General features: G+C 41.9%; 2 protein-coding genes across 7 annotated transcripts in view; one reads left to right on the top strand and one right to left on the bottom strand.

Moving 5' to 3' along the window:
* Positions 1 to 899: 899 nt before the first annotated feature.
* On the top strand, positions 900 to 11,013 carry cep83 (centrosomal protein 83). 6 transcript variants are annotated; one of them, XM_026146973.2, is made up of 16 exons: positions 900 to 1,035; positions 1,980 to 2,186; positions 2,370 to 2,520; positions 2,696 to 2,788; positions 3,597 to 3,728; positions 3,833 to 4,084; positions 4,197 to 4,307; positions 4,993 to 5,107; positions 5,350 to 5,494; positions 6,458 to 6,607; positions 6,895 to 6,970; positions 7,092 to 7,249; positions 7,693 to 7,822; positions 9,135 to 9,238; positions 9,709 to 9,898; positions 10,555 to 11,013. In XM_026146973.2, the coding sequence occupies exons 2-16, from the start codon at positions 1,987 to 1,989 to the stop codon at positions 10,687 to 10,689; spliced, it is 2,142 nt and encodes a 713-aa protein (XP_026002758.1). In that variant the 5' UTR covers positions 900 to 1,035; positions 1,980 to 1,986; the 3' UTR covers positions 10,690 to 11,013. The 6 variants fall into 6 exon arrangements, with proteins under 6 accessions (XP_026002758.1, XP_026002754.1, XP_080147481.1 ...); XM_026146969.2 differs by having other exon boundaries at positions 4,197 to 4,328; XM_026146971.2 differs by having other exon boundaries at positions 1,002 to 1,087; positions 4,197 to 4,328.
* plxnc1 (plexin C1) overlaps positions 10,770 to 25,773 on the bottom strand; it is a 35,399-nt gene continuing 20,395 nt past the window's right edge. Inside the window, 11 exon segments of the mRNA XM_026146968.2 lie at positions 10,770 to 11,314; positions 12,557 to 12,631; positions 12,713 to 12,853; positions 13,006 to 13,153; positions 13,237 to 13,400; positions 16,678 to 16,773; positions 16,901 to 16,935; positions 17,127 to 17,202; positions 21,673 to 21,773; positions 22,206 to 22,374; positions 25,082 to 25,228. Coding sequence (XP_026002753.2) covers positions 11,210 to 11,314; positions 12,557 to 12,631; positions 12,713 to 12,853; positions 13,006 to 13,153; positions 13,237 to 13,400; positions 16,678 to 16,773; positions 16,901 to 16,935; positions 17,127 to 17,202; positions 21,673 to 21,773; positions 22,206 to 22,374; positions 25,082 to 25,228 — 1,257 coding nt within the window. The 3' untranslated portion in view covers positions 10,770 to 11,209.

Genomic DNA, 25,773 nt, shown 5'->3' with positions numbered 1-25,773 from the left:
AAGTATCACCCACTGTACCAGTTTAACCGGGGAAGGTTGAAATCCATTTTCCAGCCATTTTGTCCCTGATTTTGGAGTCAGATATACAGTTTTCGCAACGGCAGACGTGCGTGTGAAATCAGACAAGTTTATTTAGTTGATCTTTTAAAATATAAGTACAACAGCGCGTCGCAGTGATTGACCGCGCCCAGATTGACCGAGGGATTTTGAAGCCACTTAGAAAGTACAATAAATGTTCACTGCCAATACAGACATAAAACCACTCAATAAAACATACAAATGAAAATTAAAATAATTTACTATTAAACGATTTGGGAACTAGACTTAAAAAACTATGCCGCAAACAGAGCTAAATAAATAGTTGTCATTATATACATTTGGCAATATAGGAAAAAAAAGCACACAAAAGGTAGATGTTTTTCAATAATTAAATAATGAAAGTTTATTAATATATTTGCAACTATTTATAACTGTTTACAACAAAAAGCGAGTGTTCCTTCTGATCTCTTGCTAGTTTCTCGTCCTGTTCCTTTGTCTGCTGGACGTGCTGGACAGGAAAAGAACGCTTGTTTCAAAGCTTTTGCACTAAACTGTGACAAATGCTTAAACAAGGACGCAACAAGCCATCACTGTGAAGTAACATAATGAACTCATAATGAACCTGAAGCTGCTGGTTTCTGCTGACGAGTTGTATCCCGTCTGCTTCTCCTTTATCACCAGCTTTGTTTCTAAATATAAAATTAAAATACAGATATATATTGGTGCCTCAGAATGTATATAAAAGACGGATACATTAAAAGGCAGAGATTTCCGATGCTATGTTTAATATGTTTGCTTATGTCGGTAAATAGACGGTAGGGAACATGATTAATGATAATTCCTTTAGAAAGAAGTGTCGCGCAAGTTGGACTCAATCTCGCGAGAAATACGTTGGAAAACACTACCCATGACCCCACAGTTTGTAGTTTACAGATTAGCCAGCTAGCAAAACAAATAGCTAATAAGGAAGTAAGAAAAAAGTCTCAAACTCGGGAGGTAAGTGCTGTTCGGCAACCACCTTCTCACATCTGGGGAAAATACTGTAACGGTACTTTATGGGTTTCTATTCCGTCGCTAGAACTACAAATGTGCAAGAACGTCTACTTATTATTACCCATGTTAATAAGTTAGAGCTAGCATTGTCCATTGGTACATGGCCAACCAACGATAGCTTGTAGACAACAGCTTAAAGAACCGCGTAAGATTGATTTCAGTGACGCCTGTTTTCGTTAGAAATGTAGCTAGAATGCCAGTGTTAATCATGGGCAGTGAAGCACAGTATTTTCCACAGAAGATAAAAAGAAAACGGCGGAAGTAGTAAGTGTCCGATAACGGACCCACTGGAGCGGCTAGGCGGCTAGTTAGCATGTTTTGCGGCGCGATATTTAAAATAAACGGTGGACAATGTCAGGGGAACATGTTTTGAAATATAATTCAATAATAGAATTTGTAATATTAGCTGTAGCTGTATTGTACAGAGCTAATTTCGAAGACCTTTCACCAACTACCAGAGTTCATGGTTCTGCTATTTTCATTTCTTTAATTTCTGACCAACTGGCAATAGTCTGAAATTATTTTAGGATTAGTCGGGGTGCTTGAGGCTGAAGTGATGTAGCAGTGGCAATCACGGCCCCTGGTATCCGCAGCAGAGCCAGCAGCCAGCTAATCACTTGAGACAGATGCAGAGCTTTCAATGCTAAGAGGCTGTGATTTTAATAAGTAGCTGGGGAGGTTCTTCTTAAAGCCACCATGGTTACTAACTGACAACAAAGCCACCAAGTCATCTCTGGCTTTACTACACTGCAGGCAGTTTTATTACCATTACAAAGGAAGAGATTTTTTGAAAACCTCTGTTCCTTTGCTTGGTTTACCCAACCTTTTTAAAAATGTATTTATTTATTTAATTTTTGTCTCTTCTTGTTTTGGGATCTTTCCTGTAGAGGTGAGATGACCTCCTCCACCCTTGGTCAGTCGGCTCCTCATCTGCCAAACTTGGAACCGGGGATGGGGAAGCCCGCAGCCATGCTGGGGTTGTCAACTGGATTGGGGGGAGCAGAGATGGAGCTGCAGAAGATGCTGATCGACGAGAGAATGAAGAGTGAGAACCACAGGAAAAATTACCAGACATTAAAGGCGGAACATACCAGGTGAAAACAAATTTTATTTGATACTTAATGACACTATATGTCTGTGTAGGGATCACTTGGAAACAAAAATGCTATCTTCTTACCAACACTGCTAAAAATGGGGAAACTTTAGAGAGGACAGAAGATTGTAATAAATGTGTCAGGGGCAAATTTTGGTTATTCTCTTCTTTGTCCGTTGTGCAGCCTGCAGGATGAGTACACACGGGCACAGGCTGAGCTGAAGCGCCTGCTGAGTGACAAACAGTCTGAGCAGGAGAAACTGCAACTGCTGTTGGCCGAGCTGCGTGGAGAGCTGCTGGACAAAGCCAGGGAGCTGGAAGAGCTTCGTCTGCAGGTACACCACCCCCAAGATCAGGGGAAGTCTTAGATAGTGAAGATTAACGTTCTTGCTTTTGTTCCCTGTAAGATTTGCACATTCCTAAATATTAAAGACACCCAAATAAAGTGACATTTATTTCTCATCGTAATCTTTCTGGATGAAAATGTGTGTGTGCTTATGTGTTTAAAAGGTGATGACCCCTCAGCGGCTGGAGTTGCTCAGAGCTCAGGTGCAGCAGGAGATGGAGGCTCCAGTCAGAGACCGATTCAACAAGCTGGAGGAGGTCAGGCACTCTGATTAGTTTTTTGCAAATGAAAGAGAAACAACTTTGCAAAATCCCCAGATGTTCAGAAGAGAAAACAAGAAAGGCATAAAAATATATTTATTTTATAGCTTGAAAAATGTCATTCAAAGGTCTCAGCTGCCATTATTATAATTAATATATCTGTTAAGGCACTCAAAAGCGTCACGTTAGTAAAAAATGAATAAATGATCCAAGCTAAACTGAAAGTAACAGCCATTTCATTTCCAGTCCAGCATCTGCAATAAAGTCATAATCATACACTGGGGTTGGCTTTATATACAGCATGCATGAAGCAAGACATTAAAACTGCACAAGGCAGTATGTCTCTGCTTGTAGTCCATATTCAGGATGTTGTAGTTTAACAACAGCATCCAGTGTTGCTTTAAGCGGCCCGGTGTAAATGCATTGGGATTTTCTTTTCCTAAGTCCTGATGATGACATTATCACATTTTTGTTTTATTTCACAATGTCCACCCACAACCCTGAATGCTAATGTATTTCTTCACTTGGGAGATTTTGCATTCGGGGGGGAATCAGTATAATTGGAAGTACTGGAACAAGATGCTATTTCATGTGAACTGTTTTTACATCATTTTTCTTAGTTTGTTGATGATAATGCACGTGACTAAATGGCCATAAATGGGTTATAGTGAAAAATGAAATTGCTGGGCTATTTAACACTTCTACTGAATCTGTGCATATAAAGTCCATAGCAACAAGAGTTTTAAAGGTCCTTTAAAGCCCTAGTAAAGGAAAGAGCAGCTAATTTCCATGTTCTTTCTTCTAGGAGACGGAGAAGTACAGGTCTGAGTACAACAAGCTGCGGTATGAGTACACATTTCTCAAGTCCCAGTTTGACCATCAGAGAGAGGAACACGCTCGTGTGCTGGAGGAAAGGAAGATCCGCTATGAGGCGGAGGTGGGCTGGTTTGTGTGCAGTGAGCGGTGGCATGATTTTAATTTGTTGTGACTCACCCACGTCTAAATAAATAAGTTCTTAAACTTGTATTATTGTACTATCAGGTCTCCCGTCTGGAGAAGGACAGAGAGGAGCTGGTGGCTCAGTATCAAGGTTCAGATGCGCTGCGTGATGGGAAACGAGTAGAGGCCCTTCTGAGAGAGAAAGCTCAGCTCCACCTACGGCTGAAGGGGTTGGAGGCAGAGGTGGCCGAGCTTAGAGCCCAGAAGGAAAATTCGGGTCAGCAGGCTGAGAATGTCCAGCGCATCCAGATCAGACAGCTGACAGAGTCTCAGGCTGCACTGAAGTCACTGGAGGTGGCTCATTTCATGTCATTATAATAAACATAGCTGCAGAGTGATCAGATTTCCTTTTTTGGGAGTATTTGTGTTCATCATAACTGATGGATCTGATTGGTTGATGTGACAGGCGGAGCGCCAGTCGTTGCGTCTGCAGCTGGAGCGTATGGAGAGCGAGCTTCACCAGTGCCATGAGCAGAACAGCCAGCTCACCGGGAGACTGCACAAAGCTGAGAGAGAGGTCAGCTCTCTCACCTCTCAGGTACACTGTTCTTTGGTCTCTGACCCTGAACTCTGACAATGGACAGTGTTGGGGAGCAACAGAATACATGTAGCGCCGTTACGTATTTAAAATACAAAATATGAGTAACTGTATCCCGTTACAATTACTTTATTACTGTTTAAAGGGGTGGTATTCAGAATACAGTTACTTTATTTAAAAAAAATGGATTACATGGTGGTCTTTTCCTGTTTTATATATAAGGCTATGCCCTCTCTATTTTTGGTAATTTCACGCCGGTGGAAACCCAAACAAAACACGCATTAGGAGGCTCTAATGTCTGTGTCTCAATCTCGCGGCCCATGTCACCCCTACTTACATAATGACCTGAAGAAATATTTTAAAAAATTATTTGAAAAATTATTTAATTTGAAGGCAATAGGCAGAGTGTTACAGGCGTAGCCCTAAAGAATGTAGCCTCATGGGCAGTGTAGTCCGTGCTGCAGGGAGAAAAAGGAGACTCGAAAAGTACGAGCTGTCATCGAGCAAAAACGGTAGCTGGAAGCATGTAAATATAATAATAACCACTGCAGCCAAAAAGAGTGCCTGATGAGCCCAGTTGTAATATCTCGCTATTTACATTTGTGTTAAGAAGTTTTTTTGGGGGGGAAATAAAGGGCTATCTGACATGTTTTTTGTGCATCAGATTGAAAGCCTGAGGCATTCGCATAAGCTGGAAATAGCCAGCGTCAAACTGGAGTGTTCACGTTCTAAAGGGGAGGTGGAGAGAGAGAGAGACACCCTGCAGGGACAGATTGATGGTATGGGTCTCTTCTCTTTTCACATTCATCCAGCTCTCTCACGTAAAAGAGCATGCCAGAAATATGCAAGAAAACTGTCTTCATACCCCACTTTAACCTGACTTTGTATTGTAAATGTCTGAAAACCATATGGATAGTTTCTTTTTCCTGAGATAAAGAAGAGCTCTGATGGAAAATAAATCTACTCATTCTCTAAGACTGGAAAGCCTTTATCACCCTCAAACCCAGTAACTCTGTCTCAGGTCTGCAGGCAGACGTGGAGGTGCTAAATGCAGCGGTTGAACGACACAAGGAAGTCTTGGTGGAAAAGGAGAGGGAGATGGTCAGAAGGGTGCAGTCTGCTCGAGAGGAAGAGTTCCGTAAGATGGCAGCCCTGCATGAGGAAAAGTGAGAGTCGCCTTCATATGTCCGATGTGTGATTTGGATGTATTCTTGCAGTTTGAAACCACCTGTTAACAATGTTACACCATCAGTTATTGAAGCTTCCTTGTTTGTTGATCTCTGTGCACGAGAAAATGCTAACTTCCTGTTTTAAGGCCGGATGTAAGGTTGTACATTTCCGGTAGCTTTATTTTGCGGTCAATTGCTACTGGGAAGATGGACTCCAAAATCATGTCCAAAACACGAAAACGGAAAGATTACGTTAAGTTACAAAGAGCAGAAGGTGGGAACACTCACCATTGCTGTGTCATAAAAAAAAATCAAATGATCAATTTTGATGTTTGAAGAGAGTAGATTGATTGGTTGTTTACATCACTCAACACAAGCAGAGCCTGCATTACAAAATCAGAAGACACATTGTTCACATACAGAAGCACATCTCTGTGTAGTGACAGTTCTTATGATTTAAACAAGCAAATGCTCAGCATTCAAACTACAGGTGAACAATAGTCAAAGGTTTCCCCCGTTATGTGTATATATCAGCTAGTCAAGTACAGACCTACACACCATGTCAACAAACTGTGAAAAAAAGCCACAGAAAAAAATAAATGAATGATTGCTGGTTAACAAAGGTTATGTTGTGACTTACCTTCAAAATTGCAAGTAAACAAATACTGAGAAATATAACCTTTTAATCTTTTCTCTCTTTTCCTCTGAGGCGCGGGGGGAAAATATCGACAAGTCGATGTACATCATCTACAGATATATTCAGTAAATGCCCAAGACATGTTGTGAAATGTAAATCGCCGCTTGATTCATCCATTTGGTTGACTTGTTTTGGAAAACCAAACAAGGAGCGAATATCACACTGGAAACAAGGCGCTATACAGGAGTTTCCCCAACGAAAGTAGCATATGCTAAGGTGCACAGAGTCTATCTCACCCCTTTTCTTCAATTTGATGTTGCTAGGTTAGAGTTGGAGAACCGTCTTGCAGCACTAGAACAGCAGAGGGCGCTGCATGATGCCTCAGATCAAGCCCAGAAGGAGGAGTGGGAGGAGCGACTCCGCAGCACCCAGCAGGGTGAAGAGACAGCACGCAGAGAGCTGCAAAACCTGAGGTCAGGTTTGTGCTGCAAGACAACCACAGTTACATTAGTAAGAGGGCAAAACTGGGGCATGAGGAGTAGCTGTATGATATCTGAAACTTGCATAAAAGTAGAACTGGGGTTGTGACATGTTGAACTTTCTATGATTGATCTTGATTTTCTTTTTATCATCTTTCACTTTCTATTCCTATTTTGTGGTCAGCTACTAAAATATGTGTCAGGCGTAGAACCTGGAGACTTTTTTCTTGCTTTTTTTAAATGTTGTTTTTGTCTGATACCTTTTTTATTTTATCTCATAGGACTAAGGTACAGCAGCAGAGCTCACAGCTTGAGGAGCTGGAGAGGCAGAAAGCAGAAATTGCTGATTTGCATCAAGTAAGACACAACCAACCAACCATAAAGTCTTATTTGGACACTAAACAAACAAAAAAAACCAAAACAAACAGTGGTAGTTTTTATGCCTGCAGTAATAATTACTGTTTGTTTGACACAACAGCAAAACCAGGAACTTGGTGTGCAGATGGAGGCGCTGTCTCACTCTGAAAGTGACATGATGGAGACGAACCGACGACTGAGAGAAACACTGGACAGAGTGAGGGAGGAGCTGAGGACAGCCCGGGCACAGGCAGAGAGGAGCCAGCACGAGGCAGAGAGGTACACCCGCACAGTTGCCCAGTCTAACACAGGGATGTCAAGCTCATTTTACATGGTAGGCCACATATAGCCCACTTTGAAGAGGACCGACCAGTGAAACACCCCGTTCTGTCAGTGTAAAGAATTCTTTACTACACATTTGATCCCTGAGGTAGTTTGTTATAATGTATGCAACAATACATTTCAGTTTTTCTACACGATAAAGAAAAGTCTTACAGTGCGACTATCTGCTCTCAAATTGTAAGAAAGAACTAAGACGACTAATGGGAGTCTTTGGCGGGCTTAGTGTGGCTCCCAGACCTTATGTTTGACAACCCTTGTTTAACATGTACTCACTCTCATATGGCACTTTTCAAGTCTGAGTGACCACTCAAAACATTTTAACATGAATTTAGTGGCTTTTTGCTCCTTTCACATCCTCTTTCTGTCTGTTCCTTCCGCAGGTTGGTGGAGGAGCGTCGTATCGAGTGGTTGGAGGAGAAGCACAAGCTGCAGGAGCGAGAGGCTGAGCTGCAGCAGAAATATTCTCAGGTCAAAGACAAACTGCAGAGGGCAGCGGTGGCTCAAAAGAAGGTACCGCTTCTTCATTCCCTGCCTTTTACGGCACACCCTGGCAAAAACAGTAAAATCACCACATGTGGATTATAATCATTCAAGCTTTTTCCTAATCTTGAGACTGACAACACATCACAGATATGACACATTTCTTTTGTTTATCAGCTGAAAATTCTGGCTTTATAAATTATTCAAAAAGTTAAAAAAAAAATTAATTTATGCTCCATTTTTTTCCCCCTATCAAGTGAAGCACAAATTGATGTAATTGTCCTCTAATTTTCAGTACTAAAACTGAATAAGCAACACAGTCTACAGCTAACAGAGTTTGCAGTTTTTAACAGGCTTCTGCACCTGGCTGTGTTAAAGGAAGCACGGGCCGAGCTAGAAAACTGTCTGTCGTAACATGAAAAATGCTCATATAGTTCCTGCAAGAAAGTAATCGGTTGGCTGTTCAGTCTGCTGTGTCTGAAATTTCGAGCATGTGTCAGCAAAACTATAAGGAAGGAAAACTTTTAGTTAACTGGTAGATGTCAAAGCATCAGAACAGAAAAGTGAAAGAAGTGTGCCTTTTGGAAACAGAAAATATGCAACAAAAGAAGTGAAAAACAAATGTGAAAAAAAGGGAATTGATGTTTGTGACAGAACTGATTAAAAAAGAAAAAAAGCTGAATTACGTGATGTAATTCATGGATGACTGGACGAAAGCAGTGAATCTGTGTTAGCCAAGGAGGTGAGGCCGATGAAACTTTTTTTCCCCCCAGTGTTATTCAGATGAAACTTGTAAACCACATTTCCCCACTCATGTGCTATATAAGTAACCATGTGGGCGTCATTACCTCAGCAGTAAATGTACTGCTGAGGGTTTTTGTCATTTAACAGATAGGAAGTAGGTTTGCTGCACAAGTTGTATTGATGCATGAACAGTTGTAAAGCTTCTGTTGATGCAGGCAGACCAACTTAATCCAATAGAAAAAATATGCCTGAAGTTAGGAAAGAAAAAAAATCATTATTCCATTTTTTTGTATCTGTGTTCTTTAAAACAAAAGGAAAAACACAAAAATCTGTCATTAATGCACATGCAACCCCTGGTGATTTCCAGGGGTTGCATGTGCATAGGTCCATATGCTTTTAACGGTTTTTTTGTTTTTTTTTCAGACATTTCTTTGTGCTGTTTTTCAGTCATAAATAAACATTTTTAACACACATGTTCACAAGAAGACTTGAGGACCTTTTAATGTTTGTTTGCACTTTAACATTGTTAGGAGTTTTAACAGAGAAAGCAGCTAATCTATCTGTGTCTGTCTGTGTCTGTGTGTCTTTGTGTGTTTAGAGAAAAACGCTGACAGAGAACAAAGAGAAGAGACTGCAGGATAAAATCCAGTTGCTGGAGGCCAAGATTGAGGAGCTGGAACTGGAAGCTGCTGCAGTTAAAAAGTAATTGTGATCGCCTTTTTTAAAAACTGTGCAGCCTGGAGAGTGTAACTCGGGTTGCTTTGTTTTTATTTTTGACAAGATGATTTCTGTAACAGTGGCCCTATTAGATTGGAGGAGCAGTTTTCAGTAAAACTACAAACACAAAAAGCCAGTGTATAACACCAGAGGAGTCACTTGACAACTTAGCTTTTAGCCAAAACCGCATTTGCTCAGTTCGCCAGCAATGCATCTGCCGAGTTTGAAGTCGGATGGCTCAGTGTTTGCCAATTTGGAGAAGAACACAGAATCATTTCAGATTTCTTATTAGTACAAGATGATGTGTTCAAATCAACTTTTGAGACACCGCACTCTACTGTTTCATTAGGAAATGGCTCACAATATGGATTTTTTTACTTTTTGGCCTTGAATGATGAAGCCACACTGACTTTACGGGGGCTCGATGTCAGTATGCTCTTTTCTCTCGTGTGCAGGCGTTTATTGTTCTCACAGGAGCAAGCTCAAGTGAACAAACGGCTGAAGGAGCTGCAGAGGCGTCACAATGAGTTTCGGCGCCTCCTGCTTGGCGGTCAGGGCCCCTTCAGTGCAGGCCCTGCGTTCCTGACCTCTTCACAGGCCCCCTTCGTCTTCCTCGGGTCTGAGGGACAGTTTGGTAACAACCCAGTGAGTGTCTTGTACACTTCATCTCTTTGGTTAGATTCCTTTTTTTGCTTGAATGATTCAAAGCTCAGTATTAAACGGCTTAACCAACATTTCTTTGAAAGTTTGAAAGAGCTTCAGAAAGCCTGTGGAACTGTTGCTGTGGCTTCAGACTGTTGCCCAGTACTACGGATTATTATAATGGCCTGTTTATCCGCTCTTTCTGAGGCAGCTGTGGCTCGTTAGGTTGTCCGTGTCCACTATAGGTATATAAGGGTTGATGAACATATATGTGATTGGATGAAAAGTGCAATGAGTGGTCAGAGTAGTAAAGCACTATGTCAATTTACACTGACAGGCCATAGAGAGTGCACTGGCAGGCTACTAACACATTGTGATGAGAACGCTCATATTAACTCGACTTTATGCTTTTCTGGCTCATGGTGGATTTTAGGATTCACTTTAAAACTGCAGACAGAGCACCTAATGAAGAGTCTAGTGCTTGTTCTCCTGAAACACACTGCTGCTTGCACTCTGCGATCACACAGGATCGGAATTGTTGGCGCTTCAGCTGTGTTCAGTTGACTCTATGTTGCAGAGTTCATTTAGCAGTCTCTATAATGTTATAACTTCTCCTTGCATCTCTTTCTTTGCCTCCCCGCATCCTTTTCTCCTCTCAGGAAGATCATGGTTCTCAATTCTCTCTGTTGCGTCAGAGGCTGGAGAATCTGGAAAGTGCCCAGCAGCAGCAGTTGGAGGAACTGGGCTCTCTGGTACAAAGAGATCGGAGCACCACACCCCAGCCTGAACTCTGACACTGTTTCTACTTCCCATGGGGCTTCAAGTACGAGCACAGTTTGAGATGACATCCTGCTTTCAAATCAAGCGGACTGTGTTTGTATAAAAATAAAACATTTATTGGAAGAATTCCACATTTTATATGTCTAAAATGTGATACCTTGGCACTTTTTCACATGATATCCTCAGGGCTGGATTTTGTAATAAGAAACTTGTTTACATTTGTTATAAAGCCATTGTGTTGGGGGAAAAAATACAGAGGAGTCATACAGATGACACTACGGACTACGTTGCACAATGATGATACAGACTTGAACTGTATTAAAATATTTGTACATTAACCTTGTGCCTGACATGTCTTTGGCTGGAATCATTGTGCATTTGGGTTCATGAGTTTTAACAACAATTACTCCGCTGGTGAAGAAAGTGAAAGTCCATCAGATACAAAAAGCTTTCGGTAAACGAAACATCCTCTGTGAGGTTCACTCCCTTGCTTGATATTCACAGCTTATTCCTATTAGAGAAAAGACAGATGGTTCAACTCCAGGAGCAGCTTTTCAGTCCATCAAATGATTGCTTTACATGTTGTAGCTGCTCCTTCAGCTCAGCAGGGACTCCGTTCTCGTCCAGTTTCTGCTTGATCTGTAAAAAAGCCAGACGAAAGGGGACAAAGACACCTTAGAAAATGCAGTGTTTAAAGTGTCATTTAAACCTCAGTATAAAAAGCTGGTGTACAAAAAACTTGTCTTAATAAGCCTTTAACTGTAAAATATTTCAGGGCACAAAATTAGGAACAATTTAGCTTGTTAGTCCCGTGCCTCTGGAATGTTTTTTCAAGAAGGCTTTGAGGTCTCTTAAAATGGCCTGAAGCTTTAACAGTAAACGAAATCTGTTTTTAAAAAGTGCTGCTCTGCACCCAAGAACAGGAAATAACCCGATAAAGTCAGGCCTGAACACATTTCCTCTGCAGGTGCAGCCTTGTGTGTCACAAGGTTTCACAAGTGAAGTCACCAATGTCAACATCTTAGTCCAAGGGAAAGCAAATAAGATGTGAGTTATGGAGGACCGGTTCAGTTATTTCTAACATTTTGCAGTGATCAGAGTATTTTGATAACATATTGCCATTTATCCCCCCCTTTTTTTTTCTTTTTTTTTTTAATTTAAGCCGTGACCAATTTTTGTTGTAACCACTGTTTTCTGTAGTGTGACCCTAGCCTTAGTGGGAACTGTGCTCCCATCTAGCTCTGTGCAGTTTGATTGACATTTGCCAGAGAACACCAGAACGGCCACTGGTTCCCCTCTGACTGATGGGGCAAATGGCAAACCTACGCTGTGAAGCTACCAATAGTGACACAAGCAAAAAGCAGAACTAGAGAAAAATCAGTCAGGAGGGATAAGAAGAGAGAAACGGTCAGAGGCCACCACCTAGAAAACTCTTCCTTTTTAGCGGTCGGGTTGCATCACAAGTACACCTCACTTTCATTTACACGAAAGCTGGTAAAATAGATATACAGTTGTTTATATCGCTGGAGTTTAACTGGGTTATATAGTGATAACCGAGTGTTCCCTTCATTTTTCTGACCAATGAATATCATAATCTCCTCTCCTCCTTCTATTCTTTATAAATGTGAGAAGAGTTTGGGTTTTCTCATCTGTCTGTATGTACCACTGATTTGTTGGCTCCGGTCTAGTGATTTGTATCCACCGAGCACTCATCTGGGTTGTGTTTCCTCGAAATTAAGTGTGGTTCATGTCTGTTGTTTTCTTTTTGAAGGACATAGACTTCTCAACCAAGGCCAAACTGAAATGTGTTACTCTTAATCTGTTCACCTCATAAAACTGGCAGTTGAAGCTGTTTTAGAGATGGAAAAGAAAAGAACTGACCTCTGTGAAGTATCGCTCTATGAATTTGTAGAGTTCTTTGAGCGCTGCTGCTTCATTGAATTCATTTTCGTGTTTCTGAAAAGAAAACAGCTTTTAGTTCACTGCTGGGATTTCCAAAACCCTTGATTTTCCTGCATCAGCGCTAAATGGATTCACCTTTGACTCTTCGTGCAGGAAATCCTTGAATTCTGCGGGCGTGACTGGTGACTGGTCTCTTATCTGTTTGTAGTACATCTTCACTTCCTGTTTAAACTTGGGAATGTCTTTGGCATAGAGGAGCTTGTTGGTAGGCGCGTACTGAAATGGAGCAAAAATCAAGCATTATATGTGGCAAGATGCAAAACTCAAATAATAAACTGCAGATGTGTGACTGCTTTCTCCATAACGAAATGAAACCCACCCTTTTGTTTAGCAATAGTAATTAGGGATAAGATCGGTGCTGTACTTACCTTCCCCAGCTGCATCTCACTCAGAGAAAAGGAGTCCATGAAGGCCTGAGCAATGACGGACAGGCAGCCGTCCATATGTGGCGTCTTCTCCATGTCAAAAACAAACTGAGGGTTTTTCAGAATGTTGATCCAGAAGCGCAGCGGCAAACTGGTGATAAGGACATGAGAACATGAAACATCTTAAGACATTTGCTTATGGCCAGTGCTCTTTGATGTTTATATTTCGTGTACCTGTTGGTCTTCCAGATGTGCAGGACATCTGGGTCAGTGATCTTCATGTTTTCCGCCTGAGTGTCCAAGAAGTCAAAGAAGTACTTGACAGCGAACGGAGATCTGCTGAGTGTCAGGCCCCAGATGGACCTGAAGAGTTTCTCCACAAATGAATGCACTGCCACCTAAGAGAGAGAATGTAGTGTCATTCTCAGCTTCTTCACAAGCAGCATGCAATGAGCTGGTTTCTGTTCATTCATCTCAGTTAGTTTTACTACATTTTAAGATAGAAAACCAATTTGATAAAGTTCCTCCTAGAGTCAGGAGACCTGTGTCCGAGGGTATAATGACAAGAAGAGGCGATTCTGCTCTCTGTTAGAAAGACTGCATATTTACTATGACAGGTATTTGGCTGCAGCCAGTAATCAACCCGCTGAACACATTTTAAAATCATATCATTCAGGTCTTATCTGGGAATTTTCAGAGAGAGTAAATAACCTTTATCAGTATTAATCTCGTTTTTTTTTTTGTTGTTTTTTACTTTTTGTTTTTTGGGGTATGGTTCCCAAATACACTGCTTGCAAAAAAGATCAAAGGTACACTTTTTAAAACAGTGTACTCTCTGACCACTGGCATGTCCCCCATTTCATCTTTCCTAGTTTTTTCACTAGTTTTGGCTAGTGTCACTGTTACTACTGGCACCATGAAGCGATACCTGGACCCTACAGAGGTTGCACAGGTAGTCCAGCTCCTCCAGGATGGAACATCAATACGTGCCATTGCCTGAAAGTTTGCAGTGTCTCCCAGCTCCCAGCACAGTTTCAAGAAAGTAGAGGAGATTACTTTTTCTTTTGTTTTTTTTGTTTTTGCCTGTCCCGTTTGGCCCTTTTGCTTTCAGAATTATTGTCTAAAGGCGAAGAAAGATGCCCAACGGATTTACTTTACCAAATAGACCATCCCAGCCTTACCGTAATGGTCTATTTGATATACCTTTTATTGTTTATTTTGTTTTATTTTCACTTGCTAAATATGGGACAGATTTGACTGGGGAAAAGAAAGGGGAGAAAGAAGGAGGGAAAGAAAAACTGCAGGGAAGAGGGACGGGCATAAAGGGCAAAAAACAAAAACCAACAAAATAAGCAGACAAAAAATACAAATATCAATCATCTGGATCACCTGTTAAAAAAGAAAAAAGAGAAAACAAGCAGAAGAAAAAAAAGAGCAACATAATAAACAACATCACGATGATATATGGGAATATAACAGTAAATACTAAATATTAAACATTATTGTGCAGCACGTAATATTGACAGCGCACAGTGTGCTTTGAGGTAGGAGCCAAAAAGGGTGTAGTTTGTGTGTGTGAGCACCCATGTGTACACCTGTGAGCATGGACACGCTTGTTTTTTTAAAAGGTTCCTTCATGTAATGATCTGCTAGAGGGTGTGGGGGGGCCACAGCCCCGTCCTCCAGGGCATGAAGCAGGAGATCAAAACTCCAGACATCCAGAGGCCCTCAGAACACAAGAGACCAAGGAAGACCAACAGAGGGGCAGCCGCACCACTGTCCCAGAAAGAGCTGAGGAGAGTCCCAGATGAGGGGTCACTCAGCAGCCGCGGAGCAGAAGCCAGGGGGGGTTGCAGTGACGTGCCCGTGAGCTCCGCCAGCAGCCAGCTGTGCCAGAGTGACCGAGCCCCAGGCTGAGAGGCTGAGGGAACCCCACCCCCGAAGTGGCCCGAGCGAGCCCCAGGCTCCAGGCCCCGACAAGCAGCCACCAAGGAGTGAGCCGGTGTGTACCTGGGTGCCCATCCCCAGACACAAAGAACCACCAACGCACCGATGTCTGAGGGCGTCTGCCAATGGCAGGGGAAGTGGTGGGGGAGATAGACCTCCATACCTTGGAGGGCCTGAGATGTCCCTAGAGAGGTGGCATCTGATACCCAACCTGACATATAGACACAGACTTACAGGCATCCATTCCCACCCTCATGCGAGAGCATATGCAATTACTCAACACTCACCCAACGTGGAGACAGACACAAAGAGACACTATACACACAATCACACTCCCCAAGCGTACTCTAAGCCCCAGGTCTAGCTAGAGGAGATTCCTGGAGACGGACAGTTACTCTAGGAGAGCTGGACAGGGCCATAGAAGGTTCTAATCAAACAGACTTCAGGGCCTAATATCCTCTAGTCGGCCCTGTGCTCACTACTCCTCACCCTAGTGCCCGAGTGCCATTTGCTAAAGAGTACAACCACTGGCACCCTGTGCTTTTCACAGATGAGAGCAGGTTCACTCTGAGCACATTTGACAGACACGAGAGAATCTGGAGAAACCGTGAAGAACGTTATGCTGCCTGTAACATTGTTCAGTATGACCAGTTTGGTTGTGGGTCATTGATGGCCTGGGGTGGTATTTCCATAAGGGACATGGAGACCTCTACAGGTTATCCAGCAGGACCCTGACTGCCATTAGGTACTGAGAAGAAATCCTTGGAGTCACTGTCAACCAATGCTGGTGAAGTGGGTCCTGGGTTCCTCCTGGTACAAGACAATGCCTGGCCTGTGGGGAGAGTATGTCGGTAGTTCCTAGAGCAGGGGTGTCCAACCCCAGGCCTCAAAGGCCAGTGTCATGCAGGTTTTAGATCTCACCCTAGGTCAGCACACCTGAATCAAATGATTAGTTCATTACCAGGCCTCTGGAGAACTTCAACACATGTTCAGAAGGTAATTTAGCCATTTAAATCAGCTGTGTTGAATCAAGGACACATCTAAAACCTGCAGGGATTTAGGCCTTTGAGTCCTGGAGTTGAACACCCCTGTCCTAGAGGAAGAAGGAATTGATACCATTGACTACCTCCCCATGCTCATTTGACCTAAACCCAATAGTTTACCACCAGGTTGCACCTCAGACCTCAGGAGATCCCACAGGACACCACTGATCATCTAATCAGGAGCATGTTGTCAGTCATGCATGTGGGGGCTGTGCAAACTACAGAGTACCATTTAGAGTTGCTCCAAGTAAATTCTGTGTTTGGGCTTTTGAACATCCAAATGAAAAGTCCACAAACATGACTGTCAGATCTCCCAGAAGAAATAAGTAGGTGAGAAAACAACCCTCCTTTGAAGAAAGGTTGTTTGTTTGTTTTTTTCAAGCTTTTTAAATGAGTTCTTCAAATCTGCACATCTCATGGTAGTTAGAGACTTTGGACGTTTGGTTTTGGCACAAGCAAGTTTTGCTAGTCTCCTGTTTAGTTTGTGTTTCATTTGTGTACCTTCTCTCATCAGAACCATTTTTCCTGACAGTTAAAAGGGAAGGTTACTAAAAGTAGCCAGGTTAACCATGTAACCATGTCTCACATGGTTATGAGTAACCTTGTGAGAGAGATTCTGGTATCAGTTCTGTATTAGTGGCTGTTTGTGTAAGCATACTGTAGCGCTGTAACTAGTTTCTCTTGCCTTGGTAGAGAGCAGCTTGGTGAGGTGTACTTCCTTTAGCTTTAACTTCTTCCTCTCTGGGTTCTTTGTTTGATCTTCATCTACATCAGGATCGATCTGGATGAAGACACCAGCCGACAGATTAGACAACATGTGTTCTATAATCTGAATCCAAGCATTAGTGATCCAAATTATTATTTTTTATGAATCAGTATTGCAAAAAATAACACAAGTTGTCTCTTACCAAATGGAAGTATTTTCCCGAGAAATTCTCGTCATCTGGATGAGAAAATATAAATATCAGAGAGCGATCAACAGCAATTATTTAGTCATTTTATTTAGTCATATGTGTGTATATATATATACATATGACTAATACATACAAATTTTATGGATTTAATTAAATGCTCTTGTTTGAAATATGAAGACATATGTGGAATTTTTAGTTTGATGCATTCAGTATTTCTTACCTTTCACACTTCCTTGTGGGCTCAGAGGAGGATGAGTTTTCTTAGAGAGCACTTTGATTGTCCCGCCATCATTAGCCTACAGGAAGACAAACTGGTTCATTTTTATACAGTACTTTTTCTAAAATTTAAATGGAACAACTGCTATGGAATAAGAAGCCTTGCATTTTGTATATTTTGGGGTCTTTACCCCACAATATAAATGATCTTTACAAGATTGTTTTGCATTATATAAACAAAATGGAATTTCTAAAACTGCCCTGCAGAGGTCATAGAATCTGTGTTTAATGTGTTTTCAGTTTTTATTTTCTTCATTACCTGCGTGCAAAACCACAACCACCCACCAGATATCTGGGTCTGTACTGGTTGCTTGTTACCCCACACTTGAAAATTGTTTCTTTCTTTCTTTCTTTCTTCATTATATGTGTGAGAGAGTTATTTAAGTTGTATTATTGCTTTGTAAATTGTCCAGCACCAGACTCCAAATCCAGCTTCTGCATCAATCTCTCTTTCCACACAGTGATGGTACTGATAATTGATAGAGACGTCACACAAACAGACTCCATGATCCATTAAAAACATTATGAAACCATCAAAAACCACTCTTCCTCTGCTAGACTTCTTCCCTTTATGTTAAAAAAAACCCCTCTACTGATCTTATTAGCTGTAATGAGAAAGTGAGATAGAATTTCCCATTTCCTTTGTTTCTCTGCCTCTCTTGGCTCAAATTAAGCTAGTCTTTTCTGGTGTTGTCAAAATAAAAGTCCAACTTAACAGCAAATGTAAATGGAAGGTTAGTAAATTTGGGATAAAGACTCAAAACAAGAGAGTGCCAGGTTTCAGCACAGAAGCAGTGGCACTGAAATCTGTCATCTAACACCCCCCCCCCCAAAAAACAAACAAACTGCACCTGTGATGAGTTTTCAGTACCAGTGTGTGCAGCCCTATAGCCACTTCCTGGATCATGTTGAAAATTATGTCCAAATATGAAATATATTGCAATGATAGTTATAATTATATAATATGACATTATATTATTAATATTATTATTATAATATAATTATATTATAATAATTATTCCAATTATAATTGGAATAATTATTATACTATAGTTATATAATGGACATCGACATCATGTGCAGACTCTCTGATTTGATTTGAGGGTCCACTTTCAAATTGGATGAAGAGTTTAGGAGTTTCAGCTAATTAACACATGCCACCCTCTTTTTAAAAGGATCAAAAGTAATTGGACAAATGATTCAAAGCCTATTTCGTGGGCAGATGTGGGCAATTCCTTCATCGTGTCATTATAAATTAAGCAGATAAAAGGACTGGAGTTGATTTGAGGAGTGGTGTTTGCATTTGGAAGATTTTGTTGTGAACAGACAACGTGTGGTCAAAGGAGCTCTAGATGCAGGTGACACAAGCCATCTTTAAAATGAAAGTAAATACAGATGGTTCACTGCAAGGTGCAAGGCACTCATAAGCCTCAAGAAGAGAAAGAATAAATTGGACTTTGCTAAAAAAACAACAAAAAACAAACATCTAAAAAAGCCAGCACAGGTCTGGAAAAACATTCTTTAGACAGATGAAACCAAGATCAACCTCAACCAGAATCATAGCAAGAAAATGTATGGAGAAGGCGTGGAACAGCTCATGATTCAAGCATACCACATCATCTGTAAAACATGGCGGGGGCAGTGGGATGGTTTGAGTGTGCATGGCTGCCAGTGGGACTGGGACACCTGTGTTTATTGATGATCTGACGCAGGACAGAAGCAGCTGAATGAATTCTGAGGTGTTCAGTGACATACTGTCTGCTCAAATCCAGCTAAAAGCAGTCATATTGAGGGTGTTTCATAATACAGATGGACAATGACCCAAAACGTACAGCCAAAGCAACCCAAAAGTCAGGGTTGGTTAAGTTACTTGAAAAAAGTAATTAGTAACTAATTACTGATTACTTCTCCCCAAAAGTAATCCCGTTACTTTACTGATTACTTATTCCATCCATCCTCTTCCGCTTTATCCGGGGCCGGGACGCGGGGGCAGCAGCCTAAGCAGAGAAGCCCAGACCTCCCTCTCCCCAGCCACCTCCTCTAGCTTATCCGGGGGAACACCAAGGCGTTCCCAGGCCAGCCGAGACACATAATCTCTCCAGCGTGTCCTGGGTCTGCCCCGGGGCCTCATCCCGGTGGGACATGCCCGGAACGCCTCACTCAGGAGGCGCCCAGGAGGCATCCTTGTCAGATGCCCGAACCACCTCAGCTGGCTCCTTTCGATGCGGAGGAGCAGCTGCTCTACTCTGAGCCCCTCCCGGATACCAAGACTGATTACTTATTTTCTTTTTCTTTTTTTTTTCTTTTTTTTGTGTCCCGTTTGGATCTTTAGCCATCAGAATTGTTGTCTTAAGGCCAAGAAAGATGCCAAGCGGATTTATTTTACCAAGTGGATCATCATGGCCTTGCCATATTGGTCCATTTGATTGACCTTTATTATAATTATGAATTGATTTTATTTTCGGTTGCTACAAACAGGACAGACATGACTGGGGGATAGGACAGGGAGAAAGAATGAAAGAAAGAGAGGGAGAGAAAGAAAACCAAAGGGGAGAAGAGACGGTGAGAAAGGGGGAAGAAAGAAAAACAAACAAAACACCTGGATCACCTGTATGGAGAAAAAAAACAGAAGAGAAAGCAAACAACAAAGAGAAACATAATAAAAAACAGCACCATCACAATAAACTAGCTAGCAGTAGATAACAGTAGATACTAAATATTAAACGATATTGTGCAGCACGCAAGATTGACAGCGCACAATGTGCTTTGAGGCAGCAGCCAAGAAAGGTGTAGTCCGCGTCTGTGAACACCCGTGTGTACACCTGTGTGCATACCTGTGTGGATCAGCATGCTTGCATTCCAAAGGTTTCTCCATGTAACGATCTGCTAGGGAGTGTGGGGAGCCATAGCCCCGTCCACCAGGGTATGAAGCAGGTATGGAGGAGATCCAGGCCCCAGATATCCAGAGGCCCCAGAGTACAAGGACCCGAGGAGACCACCAAAAGGGGGGGAACCGTGCCACCCTCCTGGGAAGAGCTGAGTAGAGCCCCAAACGAGAGGTCACCCAGCAGCTACGGAGCAGAGGCCAGAGGGGGTTGCAGTGGCGTGCCCGCGGGCTCTGCCGGCAGCCAGTTGTGCCAGAGAAGACCGAGCTTCAGGCCCAGAGGCCTGAGGGCATCCCACCCCCCGGAAGGAGCCCAGCCGGGCCACAGGCGCCCGGCCCCGCCAATCGGCCACCAGGAGTGAGCCGGTACATACATGAGCGCCCAGCCCCAGACGACAAGGACCACCAACACACCAACGTCTGAGGGCATCAGCCACCGGCAGGGAGTGTGGTGAGGGGAGATAGGCCTCCGTACTTTAGAGGGCCTGAGATGTACCCAGAGAGGTTGAGTCTAAGACCCAACCTGACATATAGACAATATATAAATATATATGGGGTGCAACGATACACAAAATTCACGGTTCGGTTCGATACTTTGGTGTCACGGTTCGATATTTTTTCGATACAAAAAATGTTCATGCCTTTTTAATTTATCATTTATTAAAATGATAAATATATATTTTAACTCAAAAGTACAGTTTTTAAATGTAATGTTGCTGAAACAACAAAATAAAAAAATTAATCTATCTGATCGAGAAATCACTCATCTTTGGAAAATAGAGGTTTTTACAGAGAAATGGCTCTTTCCAAAATAAAAGCTATACTATACGCTTCTTCTGGGCTATATTCTCAGCAGCATATTAAACATATCAGGTCCCCGTAAGGAGAATCATGTGCTAAAGGCTGACTCTGGTAAAGTTTGTAGCATGCGTGCTAGTTGTTTTTGTCTGCTTCCACTTGTCTTTGCACTAGGATGATGTTGGAGTAAATGTGCAGTCATATTCGTTGTAAATGGCCTGTATTTATATAGCGCTTTACTAGTCCCTAAGGACCCCAAAGCGCTTTACATATCCAGTCATCCACCCATTCACACACACATTCACACACTGGTGATGGCAGCTACATTGTAGCCACAGCCACCCTGGGGCGCACTGACAGAGGCGAGGCTGCCGGACACTGGCGCCACCGGGCCCTCTGACCACCACCAGTAGGCAGCGGGTGAAGTGTCTTGCCCAAGGACACAACGACCGAGACTGTTGGAGCCGGGGCTCAAACCGGCAACCTTCCAATTACAAGGCAAACTTTTTTCGGGCGTTGTGTTCCCACTAGTGCTGTCAGCGTTAATCTTGTTAAAATGACATTAACGCCATAACGCGGCAAATCTCCGTTAAGAATTTACTGCGGATTGCCCCGTGCGTGGGGCTGGACAGCGTCAACACGTTAACAAGCTAACTGCACTAACGCACTTGTTCCCACAAATTGAGCATTGCGTGGCACATCCGACATACGCACTTACCATCAGGGTCATGCTTCACAGATAGGTAGGTAGGTAGGTAGGTAGGTAGGTAGGTAGGTAGGTAGATAGAGATACATAATATTTCCTCACCTTGTAGTGTTTGAGTGTGTTGAGCATTGTCACCTCCCCAATAACCATTGAGCTTGCATCAACTTCCTCAAGAGGAAGGAATAATCCATTCTTCTCATACTCTGGTGGGAATAGTAACAGAAGGTGTTGATAGTTTGTAAAACAAGGAACAGTGACAACATAAGCAGTAAATATTATAATCTAACTGTTCATTTTGATGCAAAAGCATAAAAACAAAAGGTCAAACCATCTTCAACAGTGCAACATGCTTAAGATGTAAGCTACATTTATTCTATAGCTTTTTGTCAGCAGCTTCTCCGCTTTGTCTGCAGCTCTTAAGCCCTAAATTTGGACATAATATGCAGATTTTTAATGTACGTAACAAATATACAGGGCAAGTAAAAAAGATTCAGTAAATAAAGGAATCTCTGTATGTGTATCTGTTCCTTGCCTCTTTATACCACTTCAAACCTGGTTGGTGGATGCAAATCACTTATCACTTAAGACATGCTAAAGACATGCTATTATCACTTCTTGCAGGATCTGATACCTACCTATGCAGACATCCCTCAGGGGAATGTTGTAGGGGAAACCAAACTTGGCCTTGAAGCTGGACAGAATTTTCTCTTTGACCTGCTCCACTGTATCACAGTCGAGGACGATGACCTCCAGAGGCTCACTCACCTCCCCGTCAGTGCCCACAGCAAACAGCACTTTGAGCTTCTGTAAGCAGAAAAAATAGTAATCGTTAGCATTTCTGTATTGCCAGATTACCAGCAATATTTCACCATTTAATAAATGGAAAGGTGGGAATTTAACAGGAAAGTGAGACAGGCAAAGGGCAAACACACAGTAAAGGGCCCTAGGTTCGACTAGAACCCATTGAACTTTGTATAGTTGCCATTTCAAACCAATGAGCTAAACTGATGCCCATATGGAGTTGATTCTAAGTGTTGCAACTGATAGCTATTCAGTCAAACCTCTATATGATTTCCAAAGAGATGTTGATACAAAGTGGGCTAACTTTGACACATCTAAGCAAGTCAACAATCAAGAGATGCTCTCATGAATGGAAATACAGAGGGTTTACAGCAAGGTGCAAATCACTGGTTACACTCAAGGACAACCTCAAGCCAAAGCACACCACATCTGTCAAAAATGGTGGAGGTATGTTGTGAGCATGTATGGCTACCAGTGGAACCATATGACCAGTGTTTATCAATAATGTGACTGCTGACAGAAGAAACAGGATGCTACAAAACTGATTAGATCAGCTCCACAGTGCAAATGGATAATCACCCGAAGAATTCAGCAAACGCAACCCAAGAGTTTCTCAAGGCAAAAAAAAAAGAAGTAATGAAATATTCTTTAGTGGCCACAATCTTAACACAACAGATAAACTTTATCTAGTTTTGTGCTCAGAGTAACTCACAAATAAGCAACATTTGGAAGTAATGCCACCAGCATGCACACAACTGAATTCATGCTCATCAACAAATCACAAAAAAATTCCTATTGTGCAAACTTTTGGTAACTGGTTAAGAGTTAAAAAAAAAAAAAGTTTCAAAGAAAGAAAAGCTGCAATATCTTTAACAGCATCTTTGATTCTTTGCAGAGATAATGAGGAAGGGCTTATCTTTATTCTGATTTCCTTTAAACTGGTGGCTAATGCATGTGTCATCTAATATACAGAAATAAGCTCTAAAGTGAGACAGTGGTTTGTCAGATTAGATTAAAATCTAAGAGTCTGAAGAATGATCCAGCTCTATTATAATGCACTGTCAATAGACTGCAAAATGTACAGAAAATTATCATCCATCAGAATCTCGTCAAAGTAAAAACATGTGAAGCTACTGCATTTACTTTCGAACATGGGATTAAAAACAAGACAGCTGGCAGGTTGTGCTCATGCTTCCCGTTAAAACATTAAAGCCCCTGAAACTTTAAAAAAGATTTGTCACCAAATAACAACCAAAGCTGAGGTTAGGAAAATGCCATCCTTGGGTTTTATTCACTAAATGACTGTATGAAACCACAGCTTCACGAAATCTGGCTCATTCCAAGACTGTGGGTGCAACTTCAGATTTGACTCAGATGCAACTTTCTTCAGTACTTCAAGCTAAACAACAGAAACAACAATTCAGTACTGTTCATCTAGAAAACGTTTACATTGTTTAAGTACAGTTAAGGGAAAACATTCTTATTACGTTTTATGTTATTGCCAAATCAGGCACTGACTCCCTTACATTTAAAATGGTACACGGTAGTACTTAAAAAGTTCCTAAGATGCTGAGTAATTAATCTCAGATGCATGAATCGGGGCGATTAGGTTTTCAGCACCTTGCACAAGGTTATTATAACATGCACACAAGGGGAGCTGTGGTTCTAACCACCAACCAATCAATTAGTAGGCGATGTGCTCTACTGAATGAACCACATGTATTATTTACCTGTCCAGGTTTCCTTTTATAGTCATTATTTTATGCTATGTTAATTTTAAAAACTGAAACATACCTAGTATTTTAATCTGGGTGTTAAACCAGGTCTGAGTTCATTTTACTGCCCATAACAACCAAATTAAAAAAATTAGGTCCAACCAAGCAAGTACTGGTGTCTTCTCTACATTATCAGGTAGGGTGTGTCCCACAAAGCATGTTGTACCAGAATGCGGGTTTATTGGTGTGTTTGATCTATGTTTCGCAGAGATCTTCCACTTCCTAGAATTCAATGTTTTAATCAGAAGTGTAAGTGCATGCTTCCTTAAACGGCACCTCGAGTGTGTTGTTTGGCAATGTGCAACGTCTCATTTGTTAGAGTTGCAGGTTGGGCCTACATTCACTGGGGCGCTCGTCAAGGGATTATATCTAGTTTCTTGTCACCACAGCAAACATATCACACTTGCGTGCATGCTGAAAGGGTGCTGTTTTTCAGTTTCATGTGGTTCACAAGTTCACAAGCCTTAAAGAAAATAAAAAAACAAAAGCAGTAGATTTATTAGTGTGATTGACTCGCCCTGTTTTAAGAGTGGTCTCTTCCACAACACCCAAGAAATTTAGAAAGATACCCTGAAAACAAAGTAAAGACATGACAGTGTCCCACGCCATATTAGAATAGGACACTTGGGGTGTTGATCTAGAACCGCTGTGTGCTGTTGTGCTTTTATTTGCCATCACTTTCCCCAACACATGCACAAGAGAATATTTAAATGACTTCTGGGTTACCGTATGTCAGCAACAAGTTAAAGCAAGGTTTGAACTTACCAAACTAAGGGAGCAAAAACAGAACTAATATAAGGAAGTATTAAATATTGCTTCCACATGCACAACTGCCAAACTTGTGAAGGGCTGTCAGACGATTGCTTTCATGCACGGTGTGACTCAGTTGTGCATGCACTTTGTTATGCAGAACGTATGAGTGTGTGTTTGTGTACCAGCGAGCTGAAGTCCTGAGCCTGCCAGAGCAGCCAGTCCTCGTTGAGCGTGTACAGCGCTTTCTCTGTGACACAATCCACTGGGCCTTTTGCAATCTGCTGCGTGAGGGCGCTAACCATCAGGAACAGGTGCTGGCCAACAGTTTCCTGTGGAAAATCAGAAACAGGAACTCAGTCTGTCAAGAGAGAAGCTGAGGCAACGTTATAAAGAAACTTTTGTTGGTCAGTGCAGAGAAGTTTAGCTAGAAGCATTGGTGGCTTCTTATAGCTCACTCTGATTAGTTGATGTAACTAAACGTGTATCACATATTGTCACAGAGAAATAAAACATACTCAGCAGTTATAATTGTTTTTTTTTTTTTACAAAACTGACAGAATAATGCAGATCTAATGTCTGTAACCAACAGTGTTGGGGAGTAACGGAATACATGTACCGCTGTTACGTATTTAAAGTACAAAATATGAGTAACTGTATTCCGTTACAGTTAGTTTAAAAAGGTGGTATTGAGAATACAGTTACTTTCTTGAAATAAATGGATTACACTGCGGTATTTTCCTGTTTCATTTTGTCGCGGGTCAGGACTGTTTGGGTTTTGTTTGACAGCTACGTTCTGTTGTTCCAGGCGGCAGCGTTACGGTTGCCGTGGTTACAGGGTGACGCTCTCTCACTCTGCCTGTGTGTTTCCTGGGTG

Source organism: Astatotilapia calliptera, chromosome 17 (genome assembly GCF_964374335.1).
Source record: "Astatotilapia calliptera chromosome 17, fAstCal68.1, whole genome shotgun sequence".
NCBI classification, from domain to species: Eukaryota; Metazoa; Chordata; class Actinopteri; order Cichliformes; family Cichlidae; genus Astatotilapia; species Astatotilapia calliptera.
The sequence above is the reverse complement of the archived record's forward strand: the minus strand, read 5'-3'. Positions and strand labels throughout refer to the sequence as shown.